This window comes from Poecilia formosa, unplaced genomic scaffold (assembly GCF_000485575.1).
Source record: "Poecilia formosa unplaced genomic scaffold, Poecilia_formosa-5.1.2 Scaffold153, whole genome shotgun sequence".
NCBI lineage: Eukaryota > Metazoa > Chordata > Actinopteri > Cyprinodontiformes > Poeciliidae > Poecilia > Poecilia formosa.
The window spans coordinates 471,463-490,093 of record NW_006800092.1 but is presented as its reverse complement, the minus strand read 5'-3'; the positions used below and the strand labels follow the sequence as shown (position 1 = coordinate 490,093).

The 18,631-nt window shown below is 38.9% G+C and overlaps 2 protein-coding genes across 4 annotated transcripts; both read right to left on the bottom strand.

Annotated features, from left to right (window-relative positions):
- Positions 1 to 1,497: 1,497 nt before the first annotated feature.
- dtwd1 (DTW domain containing 1) lies at positions 1,498 to 4,983 on the bottom strand. 2 transcript variants are annotated; one of them, XM_007563942.2, is made up of 5 exons: positions 4,901 to 4,983; positions 3,154 to 3,467; positions 2,847 to 2,984; positions 1,990 to 2,275; positions 1,498 to 1,903 (listed from the first exon to the last, which is right to left on the bottom strand). In XM_007563942.2, the coding sequence occupies exons 1-5, from the start codon at positions 4,926 to 4,928 to the stop codon at positions 1,674 to 1,676; spliced, it is 996 nt and encodes a 331-aa protein (XP_007564004.1). In that variant the 5' UTR covers positions 4,929 to 4,983; the 3' UTR covers positions 1,498 to 1,673. The 2 variants fall into 2 exon arrangements, with proteins under 2 accessions (XP_007564004.1, XP_007564002.1); XM_007563940.2 differs by lacking the exon at positions 4,901 to 4,983 and adding an exon at positions 4,424 to 4,525.
- A 4,991-nt stretch (positions 4,984 to 9,974) lies between these two features.
- On the bottom strand, positions 9,975 to 16,964 carry fgf7 (fibroblast growth factor 7). 2 transcript variants are annotated; one of them, XM_007563937.2, is made up of 4 exons: positions 16,619 to 16,964; positions 15,674 to 16,311; positions 12,103 to 12,209; positions 9,975 to 12,012 (listed from the first exon to the last, which is right to left on the bottom strand). In XM_007563937.2, the coding sequence occupies exons 2-4, from the start codon at positions 15,957 to 15,959 to the stop codon at positions 11,803 to 11,805; spliced, it is 603 nt and encodes a 200-aa protein (XP_007563999.1). In that variant the 5' UTR covers positions 15,960 to 16,311; positions 16,619 to 16,964; the 3' UTR covers positions 9,975 to 11,802. The 2 variants fall into 2 exon arrangements, with proteins under 2 accessions (XP_007563999.1, XP_007564000.1); XM_007563938.2 differs by having other exon boundaries at positions 15,674 to 16,089.
- Positions 16,965 to 18,631: the final 1,667 nt, after the last annotated feature.

Below are 18,631 nucleotides of genomic sequence, written 5' to 3'. Positions count from 1 at the left end.
AAAGTTTCGTAGATTTGAAAATGAAGGAATTACAATCATATCCTTCTAACTTTCATCTGATTGTAATTAAGCTCAGCAAAGGCCATAAACATACATGTAGCTGGTCAACGCATTTTACAAGCCAAACATTGTGGGAGTTCCTAGTTTTGATGTAGTAATTGTACATAAAAAGAAAAACCTGTTTCTCAGTATTTCAGTGCTCAGTGCCGGCCAATCACAGATCAAAGGGAAAACTGGCCGACTTTGATGTTTGGCTGATTGATTTGCTCACCTCTACAAAAGGTTGGAAATGCAGTATTTCGGCATTCGCGTTGATATTGGCTGATGTCAATGATTGTTTAACCAAAACGTGTAACTGGGTCGACGATAAGTATTTCCATGCTAATGCCTTCTGTGTATGCGTAGGGCAGGAGGGTGAGGTTTGTTTGGGCATGTGACAGTGACGCAGCGCAGGATAAGAGATGTTTAGATGAATCAGAGAAGCAATGCCAGCAGTGTGGTAGTCTTTTAGTCCAAAAGGTTCTTCACTGAGGTCACAGCCTGTACAAAGACTCGGGTACTGGAGCTTTCTACCTGGCACTCTCTTGAAAGGCTTTCTAAGTTTATGCTGTCAATTAGCTTAGCCTAAAACACTTAAAAGGTGACGATGCTTCTTCCATCACAGCTGAAAACGTTAGTTGAGAATTCAATGTAGAGATTTGCTTGAAAATTTCACTTCACATCTGTCAATAAAACTGACTGAACCAGTAAAGGGGGATCCATGTGCCTCTAAAAAATTACTAAAGATGGAAAGCAAGGTTTTTCTGTAGTCTGTCTGTCACTTGTCCAAAATCAAGTCACCGGGTTCACAGGTCCAGGATGAAACGCCGCTCCTTACAACACAAACTTTTTCCAAGGCACTCCAAAGGTCAAGAGGGATGCACAGTCCTTCTGTTGATTTCTGGGTCTGCCCTGGAAGGACACAACAGATCAAGTGCCCAGACTCCCAGTGGATAACTGAGCTCTTCATCCTCTCTCTAAGGCTGACCCCTGACCCCGCTAACTGGATAGCATATTTGAGCCACTTGTAGCCGTGGATCTGGTTTTTCTGTCACAGTCTTAATCTTATGATCTCAAAAAGAAAAACTTCTGAACTAGTAAGTATTTGATGAAGTCAAGTTCTTCTAAATCTGCTGAATCTTCAAAAAAAAAAACAAAAAAAAAACATGAAAGTTTGGTGATTGAGGTATTTGACATGGTTATCAGTAACTGAAAGTAAAGCAATAAACTTTTTAATCACTTAAGTTGCAGTGATTTTGATCTTGATTTTCAGAGCTTGGAATGATTGATGCTCAAATCTTGACGCAATATTTTTTTTGCAACTGTAAACTAAAGCAAAGCGTCATTAGTTTCTGTTCACATTAATAACAAATCCGTGAGTGTTTTTACATACTTTGTATGTTTTTCTCAAATCGCCACGACACTTTTTAAATGTACCAACTCAAAAACTCACATGCCTACAGTTTGAAATCTGGGTTTTATTGCATATTCTTCTGCAAAGTGATGTCAGCCTTCCATATGAAATAAAATGTTCCAGCAATGGAAAATTAGATCAAATAATACACAAAGGCTTTTAAATTAACTGTTAATAAGACTCCCACTCAGCTGACTTTGTTCTTTCCACACACCTTTCATCAGGACTTTCCAGCAGAAGTTTTGGCTTTGTTGATCAGCGAGTGCAGGTAGGAGTAGAAAAACAGCAGATTATCATATTCTCCAGAGTACTCTTGACCCAGGCAGTGCTGATGGAAGTCTTTGAGGAAATAATAGATAGCCTCAATGGTAGCGAGGTAAGTGTCCGGTTTGCCTTTCTGGCTCCGCCAGAAACAAGTTTTTCTTGTCTTCAGTTCCACCTTGAGCAAACCTAAAGAAGAAAAAAAATCAAAACATGAAAACGTGAACGTCACCTAAGATACTTCCCTGATGTCAGAGTACGACTTTGACGACTACCTTGAAGCCTTTCGTCTGTGCTGATCTTGTTGCTCTGGTTCCAGGTGCTGTCGATGAAGACCACCCTCTGTAACGGGTAGACCCTTGACTCTGAGCTCTGAGCTTCATCTGGGTTCCCCGTCTGTGCGTCCTTAGCTGAGTCTGTGGCAGCGTGACCTTCGCCTTTCATCCTCTTTAGACAGGGTTCCCCAAAGGGGTCTCCCGACCTGTTTTTACTCCCGTCACGTAAACACTGGATCATTTCTTGAACTGAAACAGCCCCCGGGCCTGGGAACACCAACACTACCTAGGAAAAAACAAAACAAAAGCAGAGACACCGAATGGAATAGCATAACTTCCATGTTGACAAAAGGAGTTTATAAAATCTGCCGATTCTGCAGTGCCTTGATTTATGCACAGCTAAACTTGAGAAGCAGCAAAAGAGAAAAAGGTAGAATGTGAGTACATCTCAGCTGAGAGGGAGGAGAGAATAAAACTCATACAATAAAGTTAAAAGCCTTTAAAACGGCAAATCTAAAACTAGCTGTTTGAAATTAGGTACAAGAGCGCAGAAAAAAAGTGAAAGGAATCAATAGAGAAAAACCAAAGTGACTGAAAAACAACTGTATGCATTTAAACTATTATGCACAGTAAATGTTACAGAAAATATGGAAAAGCCCTATGAAGCCACACCCATTTATAACCACTGACAGTACATGGCTTCTGCTGACACTCTCATGAACCACACAGGGCAGCAGCTCTGCAGTTTCCTGTAGATTACAGAGCAAGGTCTCTACCTCTCAGCCTAAACACCCAATGATTCCTAATAGCATCTTAAGAGCAAAACCAGTTCCAGGATTTACTGAAACCCATCTAACCTTGTCTTTTTCAAACTCAGGAACGCAGGGGTAGGTATGCATCGTGACGTCGTTTGGGGCGAGAATCTTGGCGTGGACCGCCGTGCTCTTCCCGTCCGTTTCATTCGGATGCTTGATGATGTCTATCTTCACAGGGAGCTGAGCAAAACACAGCAATATGAAAAAGTTAGGTCGACAGGAAAGTTCATCACTGATGATGCATCGAAAAATATCTGAATCACAAATCACATCGCGAAACATTTAAAATTAATTTTCCAGAGGGACTGTTGATACAACACTAAGTGGATTTTTTTAGGACCTCACTGACCTTGATTACGGGAATTTCTTGCATGTTGTCACCCACTAATGAGCAGCATGTGTAGCAGAAGAACATCCTCGACCCTCCGCATTTAGAGCACTTTAACCTGCCTCTTTGCTGGGCTGTGTCCAGCACTGCATGTGATGCCAATTTCAGGCCCTGGAGAGGCTCCTTGGCGAGCTCGTGGGCGTCTGATGAATCACCGGTGACGGTCGGTTTGTCACGGCAACCAGAATAAAATCGCTGGTATCCATCCAGGCTGCTCATGGTTGCTGTTTCAGATCTGGATGTATTTGTATTGGAGTAGAATGACTTTGCAATCACTAAATGTTAGGAGGAAAAAAAAAAAACACAACTGATTTAGTAGTTACATGATGTAAAAAAACAAAAAGAGTGACAGAATAATGTGAAAATTACATTTATCCAGCTGGGAGTTATTTGACGAAGTCCAAACAGAATTATTACTTTTTTAAGACAAATGAGTTGAATTGAGGAGGCCGTTAGTAGTTAAAGAAATATGATACAATTAGCAATGCTGTCAGCAAAATCTTCTTTCATTCCAAAAACGTTCCCTTGAGGCACATATGAGCTGCTTCTTGCCAAACTGTACTTTCTTCTATTAACTTCTGAGAACAAAGCCAGAACGTCGCATTTAAACACTTGAAACTGGCACTTACTGCTCGCAATAAATGTCACACAATATAATAAATACTAATCTAATAACGGCGTGTCATTACTAAAATAAAACTTACAATACAAGCTGTTTAATATTATTTAAATGAGTGAGTGATTAAATATAAAATTGAATTAAAATATTATGCCATTAGATGCTAACGCATTCAATTATTTTAAAATTTCCTTAATTATGTCGTGGTTTCTGTGTTACAGTTCACAATAGAATTATTTAGACTGCAAATGGATCATAGTATTTCACTAGTTAACTTATGAGTAGGGCTGGCAGATATATTCATGGGGGTGTTACAGTAACAATTAAAATAAAAGAAGTATCTAAAAAAATTGCAAATGCCTTTGATGAAATAAAAACAAATACAATTAAATACAAAATTAAACAACGCATTTAGTTAATTGCTTATTTAAATAAATTATTTGTGCACGCTTTTTAAATTCTTATTATTTAATTGTATACTTGCATTTTGATTATTAATTCAAGTGTGGCATTTTCGGAGCGCAAAAGAAAGGTTGTAAATTGTTTGTCTGGATGTAAAAATGTTCTCTTATGATTCCGAAATTACTAAAAGATTTCCAAACTAGAACTTACCACTATGTTTATATTTTAGAAGCATATGCAACATTCAGGAAGAAGTGAATAACGATGATTATCTCTTCGTCCTGACGTCTGTTGAGTCTGTCCTCTACATGGCTGTGTTAAGAGCTAGAGAAACTGATCTAAACAAGTCTAACGAGGGACACATGGTGATGCCTAAACTTTTGGATCAGAGCATTTCCAAAAGCATAGCTTTCGTGAGGGGTTCCCAGGCTGCAGTGATTGGGATCACAAGTGTTTTAAGCGAACCAACAGATGAAATGCACATCTGTTTGTTTTACAAACTGAAGCTACATCAGTCTGTGAAGCTAACTACTGTTAGCTTCCCCACACATCAGGCAGTAAACATTAGCAGACACAAAGGCTTAGTTATTCGAGGAAAGCTCTGAGCAAAACAAAAGCTGTCGCATAATGTTTGCTGGCATCCCCGGTAAGATAAAACCCCAAGCAAAACAGCTCAAGCATGCCTACCAGTAAGCAGCCCGCGTCTTTCCCACATGCCGGAAATTCTACGGCGCAAGACGGAAATAGATACAAGAACTCCGTTGCCAAGCAACAACTAAGCAATCCGATTAACCTAGCGCCCTCAATGGACTAAAAGGAGATATTGCATGCAAAAAGGAGTAAACACATTTTCTTTTTTCAATAGAAATGAATAACTCTTGGGCATTTAACCACATCTATTTTTGTTACAACAAAGTTAATTAACTTTAACTAGTAAACCTCACAATAGTTATACCAAGGCAGGAAGGCACCATTTGTCAAAGTTAGTAATAATAATGACAAATGGTATTAGGACCATTTGTCCATTACTTGTGGAAATAAACTACCACAAGTAGTTTATTTCTTTAACTAAGGTAATAACAACTCTGATGTCAGTTGGTTTGATAAACTGACAGATTTAGAGAGTGTAATTAGTTTGGAATGTTGGAATATTTTACTTTTCCTAAGTTATTTAACCACGCAGATTTTGGTAGGGATAGGTCAACAATCCCATCTATGTCATTGCTATCTTAACTAATATTTTTTTTTCTATCCAGCTCACTTGGTTTTTAATGCATTACCATTTCGCTTAAACACAAAACTACCATTGCAGTACTCACTTTACAGTTTCAAGAAATTGAGAAATATATCAATTGAAATTGTTCAATAACAATAATGTACCAATACTAATTATTAACAGCTTTGATGTGGATAAGAGAATATGAACATAAAACAATGTTTAGCAAAAAATATTTTGGATTTTAAGATTTTTTTGATATGATCATATTTTTATTATCCCAAAGATTTTTTTTTCACACACTGTAAAAATATAATGCAGATCACTTTTAGATTCACTTGCCAATTAAAAAGAACAACAACTTATTGCTTGTGTTGTTGGTAAAAAGGCTACATCAGAGAAATTCACAAAGGGCTATCAAAGCCGTTTGTGCTTGATAAAATGTACAGTTTTTTTCTTGTTGGATTTGTTTTGCTGGTAGATAATGGATGAATATATTTATGTTCATCTTACACTGAAATACCAAAGTAATAGCTGTGTTACATATCATATAGATGTGACAACTTTCTGAATCTGTAGAAATATAGTGAAGAAACTAGTAATTACAGTCACATTCAGTTAATTAGAATAATTTAAAAAAATAATTATTTCAGTAACTCATGATTAATCATTGAATTAATTATTTATTAATTACACTCAGACTGATGTTTTCAAGTCTTTAATTGTGCTGATATTCTACTTACAATTACAGTTAATGGAAGCATGACATTTAAAATATTACATATTAGACTAATTTAAAAACATGTTCTTTTAAAGGGACAGTATTGTGTATTTTTCAGGCATATTGTGCCTTCTTATAGCACAGTCAAGCAACTATGTTACATTCAGTTATTACAAAAATGTCCTATATACTAAATACGACTTTTAAAAAATTGACTTTGCAATTTAGCGCCTTGAAATTGGACCTCTGTCTCTTTAAAAACTCCTCGCCTTTCCGAAACTCCGCCTTCAAGATGTCATGACAACGTAACTCCTCCTTTAACAATGTTTTTGGCAGCGTTTCACTGAGAAGTAGCACTTTTAAGGAGCTCTGCTGATGCGCAGTTCCACCAGATGTTCCTGGCAATTAGCAAACACCTGAAGGAGCTGAGTGAGGAAGTCACGGAGGAGGGGAAGCTGCAGCTCCAACCAGGAACTTTGACCTCTAAGGCGGGGCTCTGACCCCACAAGCGTTTTGCACAGTTGAATGGTTCCCACGGGAGATTAAAAGATTTCTCACACGAATGGTTAGGGTTGTCCATAATTTTCGCGATTTTGTGATGTGAATTGTGAATTCCCATTATGATGTGAGAAAAAAAACACCCTTTTTATTTGTATCTCAACATTAATTATCCATTGTGTTTACCATTTGTCTTTATAGTATATAAATGGTTGTTTCACTCTGCCAGACATTTATGGATTTCCTGTGCTCAAAGTCTGTGGTCTGATGTCTTTGCCATAACAGCTTTGTAAAATAGTCTATAACTTTTTGAAGAGCTACTTGCCACGCACCAGACATTCTCTGATTTTCAGACCAAAAGCACGTTACCCTTTAGCTCTTACTTGAATTAAAAATAAATAAATAAATAAAAAGTAAGTGGAACACAATCTGAATCTAAATGGGACACAAATAATGACAGAAACATGTTTTCTACTTGCCAAGAGTAAGACTGCTTCAGTTGCTCCACTTTCACAGTGATGTCATTCCGACATTTACAAATTGCATCGGAAATATGTTTGGCATCTTCAGATAATTCAAGAATTTATTATCTTGAAGTCCACTCAGTTTGAATGCTAAACTCTTGAACAGTTCCAGCAATGATACTTTATATATTTCCACCTCTTAAGCAATATCCTTTGAGAGGATGTTGCTTGAATTAACTGTTTCCAAAAAAAGAGTTGCTGAAATTTACCATACATGTCATGCTCTCAGGCATGATGATAAAGTAATTTATCACAGCTGTTTCAGGGCATTATTTTAGCGAGCCTATGATTTTCCATACTGGGATAGGAAAAATAAATAAATACAGGCTGTTAACTTCTGTTTTGAAAATTGTAAAACATGATCTGACTCATTATTTTTTAAATAAAATGTGACCTTATTCCCATTTTACTGCTGCTTTATAAAAGCACCCTTTTTATATCCTTCCTTGTTCTGCAGTGTGTTGTTACATTTTTAACAATATCGTCCAGTTCTTTGCAATAATTACAGCAATTTACCTGCAGATATATTGAAAACAATTGCAACATGTGAGATCTAAAACCGATTCACTAACTTTTTTCACCTCACCAGCAATGGTTAAGATGTGTGCGCGCCGCTGGAACACGGAGTAAAGATGGCGTGACTCAATATCCCACACCATCTTCTCTGTTCCTTTGCACTGGAACAAAGACACTTAGTAATCCTTGGAAAAGCCATAAACATTGACGAGTCATTTAAAGCCAGACGGATTACTGACCAGTTTCGGTTATGGTAATTTTGCTAAGTACAAAGACATGTGTTACTCATTTGCCATGGACCTTTTCAACTTTTAAAGAAATGACCCATGAGAGACAGTCGACTGAATGTAATCAACCATTTCTAGGATTGTATGAGTCCATGAAAGACTGTACTGTACTTTAAAATGAACATTCGTTTTGTGCAACTGGTGACACATAATGACAAATGCAACCCACCAGGGTAACCTAAGGGTGTTTAAGCACCTTATTAATCACAAAGGTTCTTCTATGTTTTGTTCATTGCTTAATTCACTGCCTCTGCTTGCCCGGGTTTCTCCCGTTGAGATCCTAGATTTGTTTTGCAAGGCAAACCTGTTCAAGATATTAACAACACAGTTCAAATATAAAGATCAGAGTTTACACCATTTAATTTGTGGATAGTTTTGTAGATGACAGCCAGTGTTTTGTTTTTTTGGGGAGGCTTTGCAGGAGTATTGCTTACTTGGGTAGTTTTCAGGGCCAATCTGGTCCCTGCATGCCAAAACAAAAGCTGTCGCTGAATTGTTGGTCTTAATTCCAACACTCCCTGTTTTTGATACTAATTAGCAGGATTGGATGGCCTATGAAGGTTTCTGTGGGAAGGGCATTTTTCAGGCCATAAAATTCAATTCGCACTGAAGCCATTTACAGTGAGTGTGAAGTGCTGAGTGTGAACTCCTGGGGGGCATTTCAGCTCCTTTAAGTCTCAGGTCAACGTAACCTGATCTTAGATAAAAGGGAGAAAATACATGGATTGATGGGCAGATGGATCTTCAAAAGTTAGATCTGCTGCATAAATACAGACATAATTTAGTAGAAAGTACAAATATCTGATCCAGTTCTCTGTCCTCATCCTATCTTCTGTTATGAGAGTACAGCAGTGATACTATTTCCCTCTGGTCTAAAGTTTATTGGAGTCTCCTTGCAAAGGGGTGCAAACACAGAACACACTAGCAACAGATTTCCTTTGGGAAGGAAAGTTTTTATGTTTCCTGAGATGTATCAAGTTCAGTTGTGTGTTCTCAACCTCTCTCTCTGTTCGTCCTTATCCACCTTTTTTTTTTCTTTGTTTGTTTTTATGCTCCCCTCCTGTCGGGTGTTCCTGGCTCCGTTGTTAACAGCCAGACGCAGACCTCACTGTTTTTGTAGACATTGCCCCTGTCTGCGCATGTAGCCTTTAATACGGGACACATGTGGTTTTCTGTGTTTATGCTTATACAAAAAATGCAATCCTGCTGTTATGAAGCATCACAATTAAGAGTAAATCATTGTTATAGAACAGTTTTTCATCCTAAGAGGTTCATCAGATTGCACAGTAGCTTTTTTTTTTTTTTTTTTTACATGCACAAAAATAAAGAATCACTCGGATTTCTTCATGCTGGGTTTTGAAACAAGGTGACATCACCTACGTAGATTACGGAGAGATTTAGCCATTTTCACAGAGCTAATTGTTTGGTTTTGGTGTCAAAAATAAACAGCGTCTAATCATTAATGACGCAGAATGAAAACCGTGTAGACAAACTGTTAAACAATTCACGTTTATTCAGAGGTGGCTTCATGAAGCAATACGTTTCACTGTGCTGTCCATTTATCCACTGCAGATCCAAATATAAAAGAGAGTTGCTATTTCAGGAAGAAAATGTCCAAATGCAATCGGCGCCTTTATTTCACACATTGCAGGTTGTAACAGTTTGCATCTGGTGTGCCTGTGCTGCATCCTTTCTGTTGGAGGGTTCTCGCTGTCGTTGGTCGGCTCCAGCCTCACGTCCTTCCTACTGGGAATTCACGGCCTTGAGCCTGAAATGTGTTTACGTTTTGAGCATGTTACAAATTATCTGCTAAGACTAACTTTGCGTGACTTGGCAGAAGCCCTCACCTTGCTCAGATGTTGTTTGGGTCAATCGTATTTCATAGGCTTGCTCTCTCAATTTTACTGTCTCCGTCTGACAGGGGTTTTCCAAGCCAGATGTGAACCCTGGCAAAACGTGCTCTCTGTGTCGGTGAGCATTTTTATTTTGTGGGGGGTTAGGGGGGAATCCACTCTTGTGCTTAAATAACTAAATGCATGTGTTGGCAGCCTGCCGGTAAGTCTGCAATATTATCTTTTACACCGACAAGACTCTACTTTTACTGTACATGAAGTAAACTTTGATGCATCTTCCATCATAAATTCATAATCGCACCCCTTGTGGTGCATTTCGTGTAGGTCTCTCTTATCAGATTGGATTAATCTGAATTATTTTGTCAGGATTCTCTAGGGACACAAGCATTTTCCCCCAAATTTATTTACAACATCCAAATAATCATCCAAAGAACAAAGGAAGCATTTAAATTTGATACATTGAGTTTGTTTTTACTAGTAATAGGTTTTCTCAACAGGATAATGCAAAATCCAGAGTTAAAGAGTACATTAGGCTGCCAAACCGGGGTAATTTTACCATAACACTGAAATCACAGCAAATAATAGATCATCAGACCTCTTTGTTTATTAAGTATGACTATATCATAGTGGATATTACAGACATGCAAAAGCTGAGAATAAATACCACGTTTGTCTTTACTCTCTCATTAATAAACAGAATAAATAATGCTGAATGTCATCACAGTATATAACACACACCTCTGTCTTCAAGTTCCCCCAGAGCTTTCTAGTCTTAACGTCAGTTTAGTTTATGGCAGGATAAAGGCTCGGTTCATAAAGTTCACATGCAGTCTAACCCGAGCACAAGTGGCTGTGAAGACGTTCAAAGCAACATCTAACAGAGAGCTGAATGTTTCCATTTCAGTTTGATGTCTTGTTGACAAGTCGACTTAAGAAGTTTCATAAGCGAAGGGATGTGAGTTTATTTTGAGGTTTATTATACCCTCTAGTGGAGGGAGAGAAAAAAAATTATGCGCATGTCGGCTTTGTACTAAGGAGGGAATTTGGGGGGCCGTAGGTGAGGAAGTGCTGCAACGCCATAGACAAAACTCTGGTAATATTTATTACATTACAGTATCAAATATTGAATCTGTGGGTATTTTTCCAGCTGGCACTCAGTACAACAGGAAAGTCTGAAAAGGAACATAAAGAAAAACCCTTTCAAACAAATATCTTATCTTTTAGTGTAGGGATTATTTTCACTTACTAAGATATTTGCTCTGTATATATATCTGGATGTCTGTTCAGCAGCAGCAAAAACCTTTCAGCGTTTTAAGATGAAATATGAAAAGAGAGTCAGTGAGCAGCTACAGTGTACTTGACCAGAGTCCATGCAGAAAATTACACACACACGCACGCACGCACGCACGCACGCACGCACGCACGCACATCTATCACAATAAGCTTGACTTGCTGTTCATATTTTCATTAACTACAAGTGACCCCTACTACATGCACTATGTCAGCTCTGTATGAATGTATCTGGTGCAGTGGAAGGTAAAGACAAGCCCAGCTTGCTTCAGCACTTTTTGGTCAGACCAACTATCCCCTCTGAATAATTATTACATTTATTTTATTTTATTCTTTGATTAAATACATCCCCCTCATCCGGCAGCTTGGTGGCAAATCATTTGTAAAGAATACAGTCCGGACTGCATGTAGAAGTGTGTGTGTTTCTTTATGGTTTGGTAAGAAAATACTTCTGTTTTAATACAATTTATACTATTTACTTCAAAATAACTTCAGTCCATGTTTGCAGTTTCAGTATCTTGTATGATGGAGACTGTCGTAGCTTATGATACATTCGTTTCTCAGTTATTAATACGACTGAACGTTAGGAGAGCGGAGAGTGATGCTTGTAATGAGACTACATGTGTCTGTTATGATATAAATGTGACCTGAGTCACACAGTCTGGGACAAAGTCTTAAGTTTCTTCACTCCACTCTCCTCTCCTCCTCCCAGCATTTCATCGGGATGAAGTGAGAAGCTACGCTTGCCTTCCTGGTCCTCTTCCCCTTCATTGGCCGCCCCCTCTGATTTAGCGCTATGAACATTTCCTTTGCAGTCCACTTTGCAGAGGAGTAAGCGTTGTAGTGGTTCTCTAGGAAGCCCTCTTTGAAGTCGCAGTTTTTATTGTAGGTCTTCTGCAATGACAATATATCAAACCTTTATTGTGACGTTTCAGAACTCTTCCTCCGCGACACGTCAGTTCAACACCGAATGAAATGCAATACCTTGGCTTGCAGATTCCCACCCTTGTTCATGCAGATGTAATACTGGCTCTTTACAGCTTTGATGGCCAGTGTGGGCCCCTCGGACACCGTTCTGATCTCCAGGATACCTGTCAGACAGCCAGGCAGTAAAGAAATGAGACACACTGCAGAAAAGATAAGGAACTGTCAACATCCATCTTTCACTCCAGCTCCACGCTGACCTCAACATTCATCTTCATTAGCAAAACAACATGGAGGTTCCTGCGATTAATCAGTCTGTGGTCTTTCTGGCTTAGTTCAAGTCTTGTTAACTTGCCTGGGTGGCCATTAGACAAACCACAACCTATGCCATTGCACATATGGGAGACAGATTAAGCTTCTCTCCCGTGAGATTGAGAAAACTGCCTCCTTGCATGTGCTTTGCACGCTACAGTTTAGCTCTGCTCTTCAAATCTGTTGCAAGGCAGAACATTTGTGCTCCGTTTTATTGTTTGTTTTGAGAAAATACATGTTGCCAATAAAAAAGTGCTCCAAGTAAGTTGTTTTAAATGAAGGAAATGAATGAAAGTCCTACTACTTTATCTACAATATCATCAGAGGTGGGTAGTAACGAGTTATATTTACTTCAGTATTTTTTTTGGGGGGGCCGGGGGGAGTGCTTTTAGGAGTAGTTTTACTAGACTGTTATTTTTACTTTTACTTTGGTAATATTATCATGAAATATCTCTAGTCTTAATTGAGTAAAATCTCAAAATACTCTACCCACTGTGACTTGAAAACAAGCTTATTTTAACAAAAATATCCACTAGAAACACTCCTACAGTTTTGGTTAAAGTAGGACATTGTGTTTATACACAAACTTTGTCTGCTGTGCAATTTGGAGGTTGACAGATTATATAATACACTGCATGAATTGTCACTGGAAGTTTTTTTCTTTTCTTTTTACCCTGTCCTGTATTTGTGTTACCTGCTGTAAGTTTCAGTGCTCCAGGTTTTATATTGAAAGAAATTGAGCTAGGAAAGTGTTTGAAATCTTGTTAAAATCCAACTAAAGATCCAGCCAAAATTTCCACATAACTATATTTTTGTCAATCTGACATAATTCTTAAAAATGAAATAATTTACGTTTTGATCAGTCACTCAGTATTTGAATAGCCTTCTTGGACAGCTCCTTTTTGCTTTTACTTGAGTAAAAATATGTCAAAGTAGTTCTACTCTAACAATTTGAGTATCATGTAAAACAATATATAAGCAGATGAAAGTCTGGGTAATGAATCTGTTGAATTAGACTTAAAGCTTGTCTGAATGCAGCAATATGTAGGGCTTACTATGTTGTTCTTCTCATTGACTCCAGCGAATGAATAAACCGTGAAATGAAATTCTCATCTTTTACATAAACACAAATTAATTTCATGAACAACAACAAGGTCCTGATGACAGAGTTTTGGTTACGTTAAAGCCTCAGTGTCACTTTCATTATTCTATGTAAAAAATATTATTTCTTTTGACAAGCAGATAGAGGAAAAAAAAAAAAAAAGGAAAACTCTTCTGAGGTTCTCCAGATTGACATTAAGCATGCATGCGTCTTTGCCAGATCACAAACAGATGGTAGCGTCCCGATCTGGAGATGTTGTTTGTGCTCTGCTTGCCCTTTTAATTTGTCCTTCTAATTGTGAGCATTGACTACTTTGCTCAAATTATTCTAACCCAGCCTGTCTGATCTGCTGATTGAACTCGTGATGATTAAAGGTACAGCTGACGCTGAATTCGTGTTATGTTAAACATTCATTTGCTCTTTTACAGTCATTTCATTTGGGAGGAACGGATCGGGACATGTTGTTGCTTTTAATGTTTGGTAATGTAATCCGCTGGCCAGCTAATGCTCTTTATCAGTTCCAGTCATTTGGTGCATCATGAAAAGATGAAGCACATTTCCACAGACATGCATACACACACACATTTAAGACATTCTGGCTCTGAAGCAGAGAGCCTCTCAGGCAATCACCAGCTTAAACAGATTTGCCATCACTTGCTGACTCTGGCGAGGCAAACAATCTTGTGGGTAGAAACCCCAATCCTGATGTCTCTGAAGACTGCTGAAGCTCGGATTTGCCTTTGCCGCTAAGATTCCAGCAGACAGCCTTTCAAGAACAGGATATTGTAGAGGGGTTTTCTGAAATTATGTTGTTCTGTCACGCTGATACTGAAAGCACTTATATGTTCTAAAGCAAAAGGGAGCAAAATTTGTAACATTTTAACATCGGCTGCAATATTTTCTCGGTTAGTCCCATGTCTTTCAGGTCTTTCTACATTTCAGCTGGCAAATTTTGCATGTTTTTAATAGTATTGGTCAAACAAAAAGAAAAAAATGATAGCTGTGGCCATGCCTTAACACGGGCCTATTAGGGCAGTGACTTATTGCACATCTGAAAACACTAAATGCCTTCATTTCATGTCAAAATTTATAGAAGTAAATACATTTGTATGTACATTTCATCACAATTTATTTGCACATTTTCAGTAAAAAAAAAAAAAATTGTAGTAGTAGACATTTATCCTATAAAGAAATAGTTTTATAATTTGATGGCGGTATCACTTTCTGTACCACCATGAAAAGCTCTGAAGATAAGTAAAAATATATATTTTAAACAATATAAATGATAATATAAGTAAAAAAAAAACTTCAAAGAGTAAATGAGATAAAATATATTATATTATATTATATTATATTATATTATATTATATATATTTTATGCAGCATAAAAGATAAGTTCAGTGGAAGTGGTTGGTTTTCTGGTCGATGTAATGCACAATCCCATAACAAGGTTTTTGTCTTGTTTCAAGAAAAGAAGTCTAGCATTCTCTAAACTTAAAAAAAAAATTCCCAGCTAGTATCATCAAAAGACTGTTGATTAAAAATAAAAAAAAACAACATTTATTTGGCTCTTTGCGTGCAAGTCCCAGCCACATGTGGGTGTCTCAGATGTTCAGTCTTTCATTTCCAGTTGTTGTGCAATACATCTTTTCCATGAGGCATCTTCTTTTAAAGCCAACATTTTTCCCTCTGCCACACTGTCAGATAGGAGGAAACGATAACCACGCAAAACATCCTCACTGTGACTGCAAGTTTTAGTCGCATCCCTACATATAAACGTTGAAAAAAATGAATTTTCCACCGCAGTGACTTGAGCAGATAACCGTGTTAAACTGCTGCTGTCAAAGCTGGCAAATTAAATGTGTCGGTCTTTAGTTGTGCTGGCAAGAGCTGAGTGAATCGGCAAACATTTTTGTTTCAAGGTAGTTGAGTTTGAGATTTTAGTTGTAGTATGTTTTTACTTTTCTTCATTACAGCCAGAATTTGACTTTCACCTGCTTTCTGTCCTTTGTAATAACAACACTACACATTACATCTCCTTATTGTTTCTTTCAAACCGGCCAAGCAAAGTACTAAACCTTCAAAATATTAAATCTTAAGAGAAAAACATGCCTGAGATGATCTTCACTCGCATTCAAAACGACATTTTCTGCATGTAATAAAAAACAGAAAAACCTGTAATTAGCCCAAGCAATTAAAACAAGACCACATCCTTACTGTAGCAGTTGGTAGGATCTTGAGTTCCCGTAATGTTGCCCGAGTCATCAATCGTGAGGAACCACTGCGTGCCGCTGAACAGCTGTCGAATGCGCACATCTCCTCCCTCCATGTAATCATAGTTCCTGGTGTGGCGCTCGTGTTTAGAGCAGTTCATGATGGCAACACGTTGCTCGGGGGTGCAGTCACTGTAGACCACACACACGCTGCCAAGCAAAAAGATCGCGTGCAGGTAGAGTCCTGAGAGCAGACTTTGAAGGTTCCATGTCAGCATCCATTTGCGCATTATAATGCAATGCTGTGGGGATCAATGAGGAACATGCTGAGACGCGAGCTCAAGAGCTGAGCGCTGTTCCTCAACCCAGCGACCTCCTGACCCCTGCCTTGTATCTTTCAGGTCTGTGTTTCAGGGACTCCTAGAGGGATGGGAGGAAGACTTTGTGAGGTTGGGTTGAGTTCAAAGGTGAGAAGTCTTGTGAAAACCCCCCACCCCCAAAAAACAAAAAGATGGCAGAATGGGGACTTTATAGGTTTGCGAGTCCATATATAAGGAGTTCGTCAATCGCTTGATCCCCTTGAGATGATAGTCCAACAAACAATGGAATAATCCAGATTAGGGATGGCTGTACTGGTTGTCACTGTAAAAAAAAGATTGATTCGCAAGATGTCTTATCACATAGGTGTTGAATAATGCAAATAGATGAATAAATATTCAAACACTTGTGTTTTAAAGTGGTATATCTCTATACTATAGTACAAATAGCCTCTCACAAAAACGTCTTTTAAATAGTAAATCAGAATTTTGCCAGTGATTTTCTTCCTTTTCACGAGTCATGCCTCCAACAGAGTAAAATAATACTTCAGATTGCTTCACAACTATAAAGTCTCTCCTCTTTCGGCAAGAGGAGAGACTGAACAAACAATATCTGTGGATCGTCAACTTACATGTGCTCTGAAGCGATGACGGATGTTGTCAGACGCGTGCTGCTTTTCAGCACCAGTGATGAGACTCCTCAGGTCTGAAGCTGCAGTTAAACCCAGGTAAACCTGGTTCAGTGATGCAATAAAGCCAAGCAAGAGGTGAGAACCGCTGTCAGTCCTCATCTAGGCTTCCCTGCTTCTGGCAAAGCTGACTCTGTGCATCCTCCGTCGTGCACCCTGCTTAGATAAATGCCTGCTGCTGACCTCACTTGAGAGCAATTAGATCCCAACCAGTCAGCTGTCCATGGCTCAGATGCAGTGGAGAAACACCCTCTCTGGCGCACGCTGCCACTCGCCCACCAGACATGAGAGGGAGCTATAAACGCTCGAAAACACCACTCTCTGCTCTGCACAGAGCTCCAGAGTGCTGTAAAAACACGGCCACGCACACCCAGTCGTGGAGTGTTTTCCACAACTTCCCTTAGCAATGTTCTAAACGGCTTTTTGTGTTGCATATCATAAATCTGACTCACTTTCACTCAAAGGACAGGTTAGATATTTACTCAAGTTACAAAGCTTCACAGGATCTATCTCCTTTCATTTCAGATGTCATAATTAATTTGCGGTTTTTGACTTGGCTCACTGAGTCATGTGAGAGGATTTACTGGCTTGAGTGAAAACATCAAAGAGGTCTTTTAGCGCTCACTCGGATCCGGCATAATAGTGGGAAGCAACAAGTTATGCCTCACAGGTTTTCATCCAGAGAAAGAAAAGCAGAGGACATGGCTGCTAAGAGGAAGAAGTCATCTCCTTGTTAGAGGTCATGCATCCTTTCACTCTTTTTGTGTTTTGTATTTAAAGTCTCACTCTATTGCTCTGAATGCTTCTCTTAGACGTCCCACTTCAAAAGTTTATATGCGCCCTACAAAGATGCGCTTGCCACTGGGAAGGTCAGGACTCCGGCCGCGGCAGCTCCCCTGATCTGTCACGTCGCTCCGGCTTGTTCAGCTGTCCTTTATATCACCACAGAGACAGTTCATGTTCTGGTCTTGTGCATTAGCAAAGTAAAAACCCAGTTGAACAGAAATAACACAACATGACTTGTTGCACATGCACCATGTTTCAGACGGGTTTACTTTAAATCATGCGGGAGTGTTTTCTGAGAGGTTGTTTTCCACGTTGGAGGTGTCTCTGAAGCAGACCAGGGGCATGTAGCACCTGGTGAAGTCCCCCGAGGCAGATTATTTCAACGAGAAGGGCCAGACGCAGTCAGGATTCCCAGAACCACATGAAATGAGTGACCTTGCCTGGAATTTGAAACCTGGACCCCTCTTCTTGCAGACAGGCTTGCAGGAAGAGCTGCAGGTGACACCTTATGGTATTTGCACGGAACAATGCATTTGTCCCTGTTGGCTGTATTTTATTGGGGAATCTGTGTTTGGTTATGTTGGCATACCATTTGGCTGACTGCTTGAGATGAAAGGTCTAACCCTTGAGTTTGAAATGACCCCGAGTTGCTGGGAAACAAGTTAGAGCAGGTGGGAGACTGGCCTTGGCCTTACGACTTCACCATGGGGAGTAGCGGTCTGTCCTTTTGTAAAAAAAAAAAAAAAAAGCCTAAAAAGTGCTAAGAGAGGGGCTTCCACAAAACCACCCAGATCACGGCTGCCATTAGCTGTTTCTTTTTTCAAAAGAGAATAACAGCGACTAATTTATGAACTTGATGTTTTCGTGTTGAATGATCTGCCTTTCGTGTGTTTTTGTGCAGTAGTGTTGGGAAGTATCCATGGCTGCAATCTTTGATTTGCTCCCAGAGATGGTGAAGATAAGGCGCAACCTGTGATGTCAGCTTCAGGGTGTTTCTGTTAGAAACAGAGGCTGGAAATGAAAGTCTCTCGTTTTAAAGTCGCTTCCTAAACGGCAGGTGCAGTGAATAGAATAATACAATTACACAATATGAATGGTATGATTGTAGAAGCCTAAATTCAATTTTAGTTCATTCAGACCTTTAGGATAAATTATGTTTATATTTCTTAT

Excerpts from the sequence above, each read along its gene's own strand:
- dtwd1 (XM_007563940.2), bottom strand. The coding sequence starts at position 4,457 with ATGTTGCATATGCTTCTAAAATATAAACATAGTG. Across the intron at positions 3,468-4,423 it reads TCTAAAATATAAACATAGTG|TGATTGCAAAGTCATTCTAC; the intron begins GTAAGTTCTAGT and ends CCTAACATTTAG. Across the intron at positions 2,276-2,846 it reads CTGAGTTTGAAAAAGACAAG|GTAGTGTTGGTGTTCCCAGG; the intron begins GTTAGATGGGTT and ends GTTTTTTCCTAG.
- fgf7 (XM_007563937.2), bottom strand. The coding sequence starts at position 15,959 with ATGCGCAAATGGATGCTGACATGGAACCTTCAAAGTCTGCTCTCAGGA. Across the intron at positions 12,210-15,673 it reads AGATCCTACCAACTGCTACA|GTATCCTGGAGATCAGAACG; the intron begins GTAAGGATGTGG and ends GCTGTCTGACAG. Across the intron at positions 12,013-12,102 it reads GTGGGAATCTGCAAGCCAAG|AAGACCTACAATAAAAACTG; the intron begins GTATTGCATTTC and ends TTGTCATTGCAG.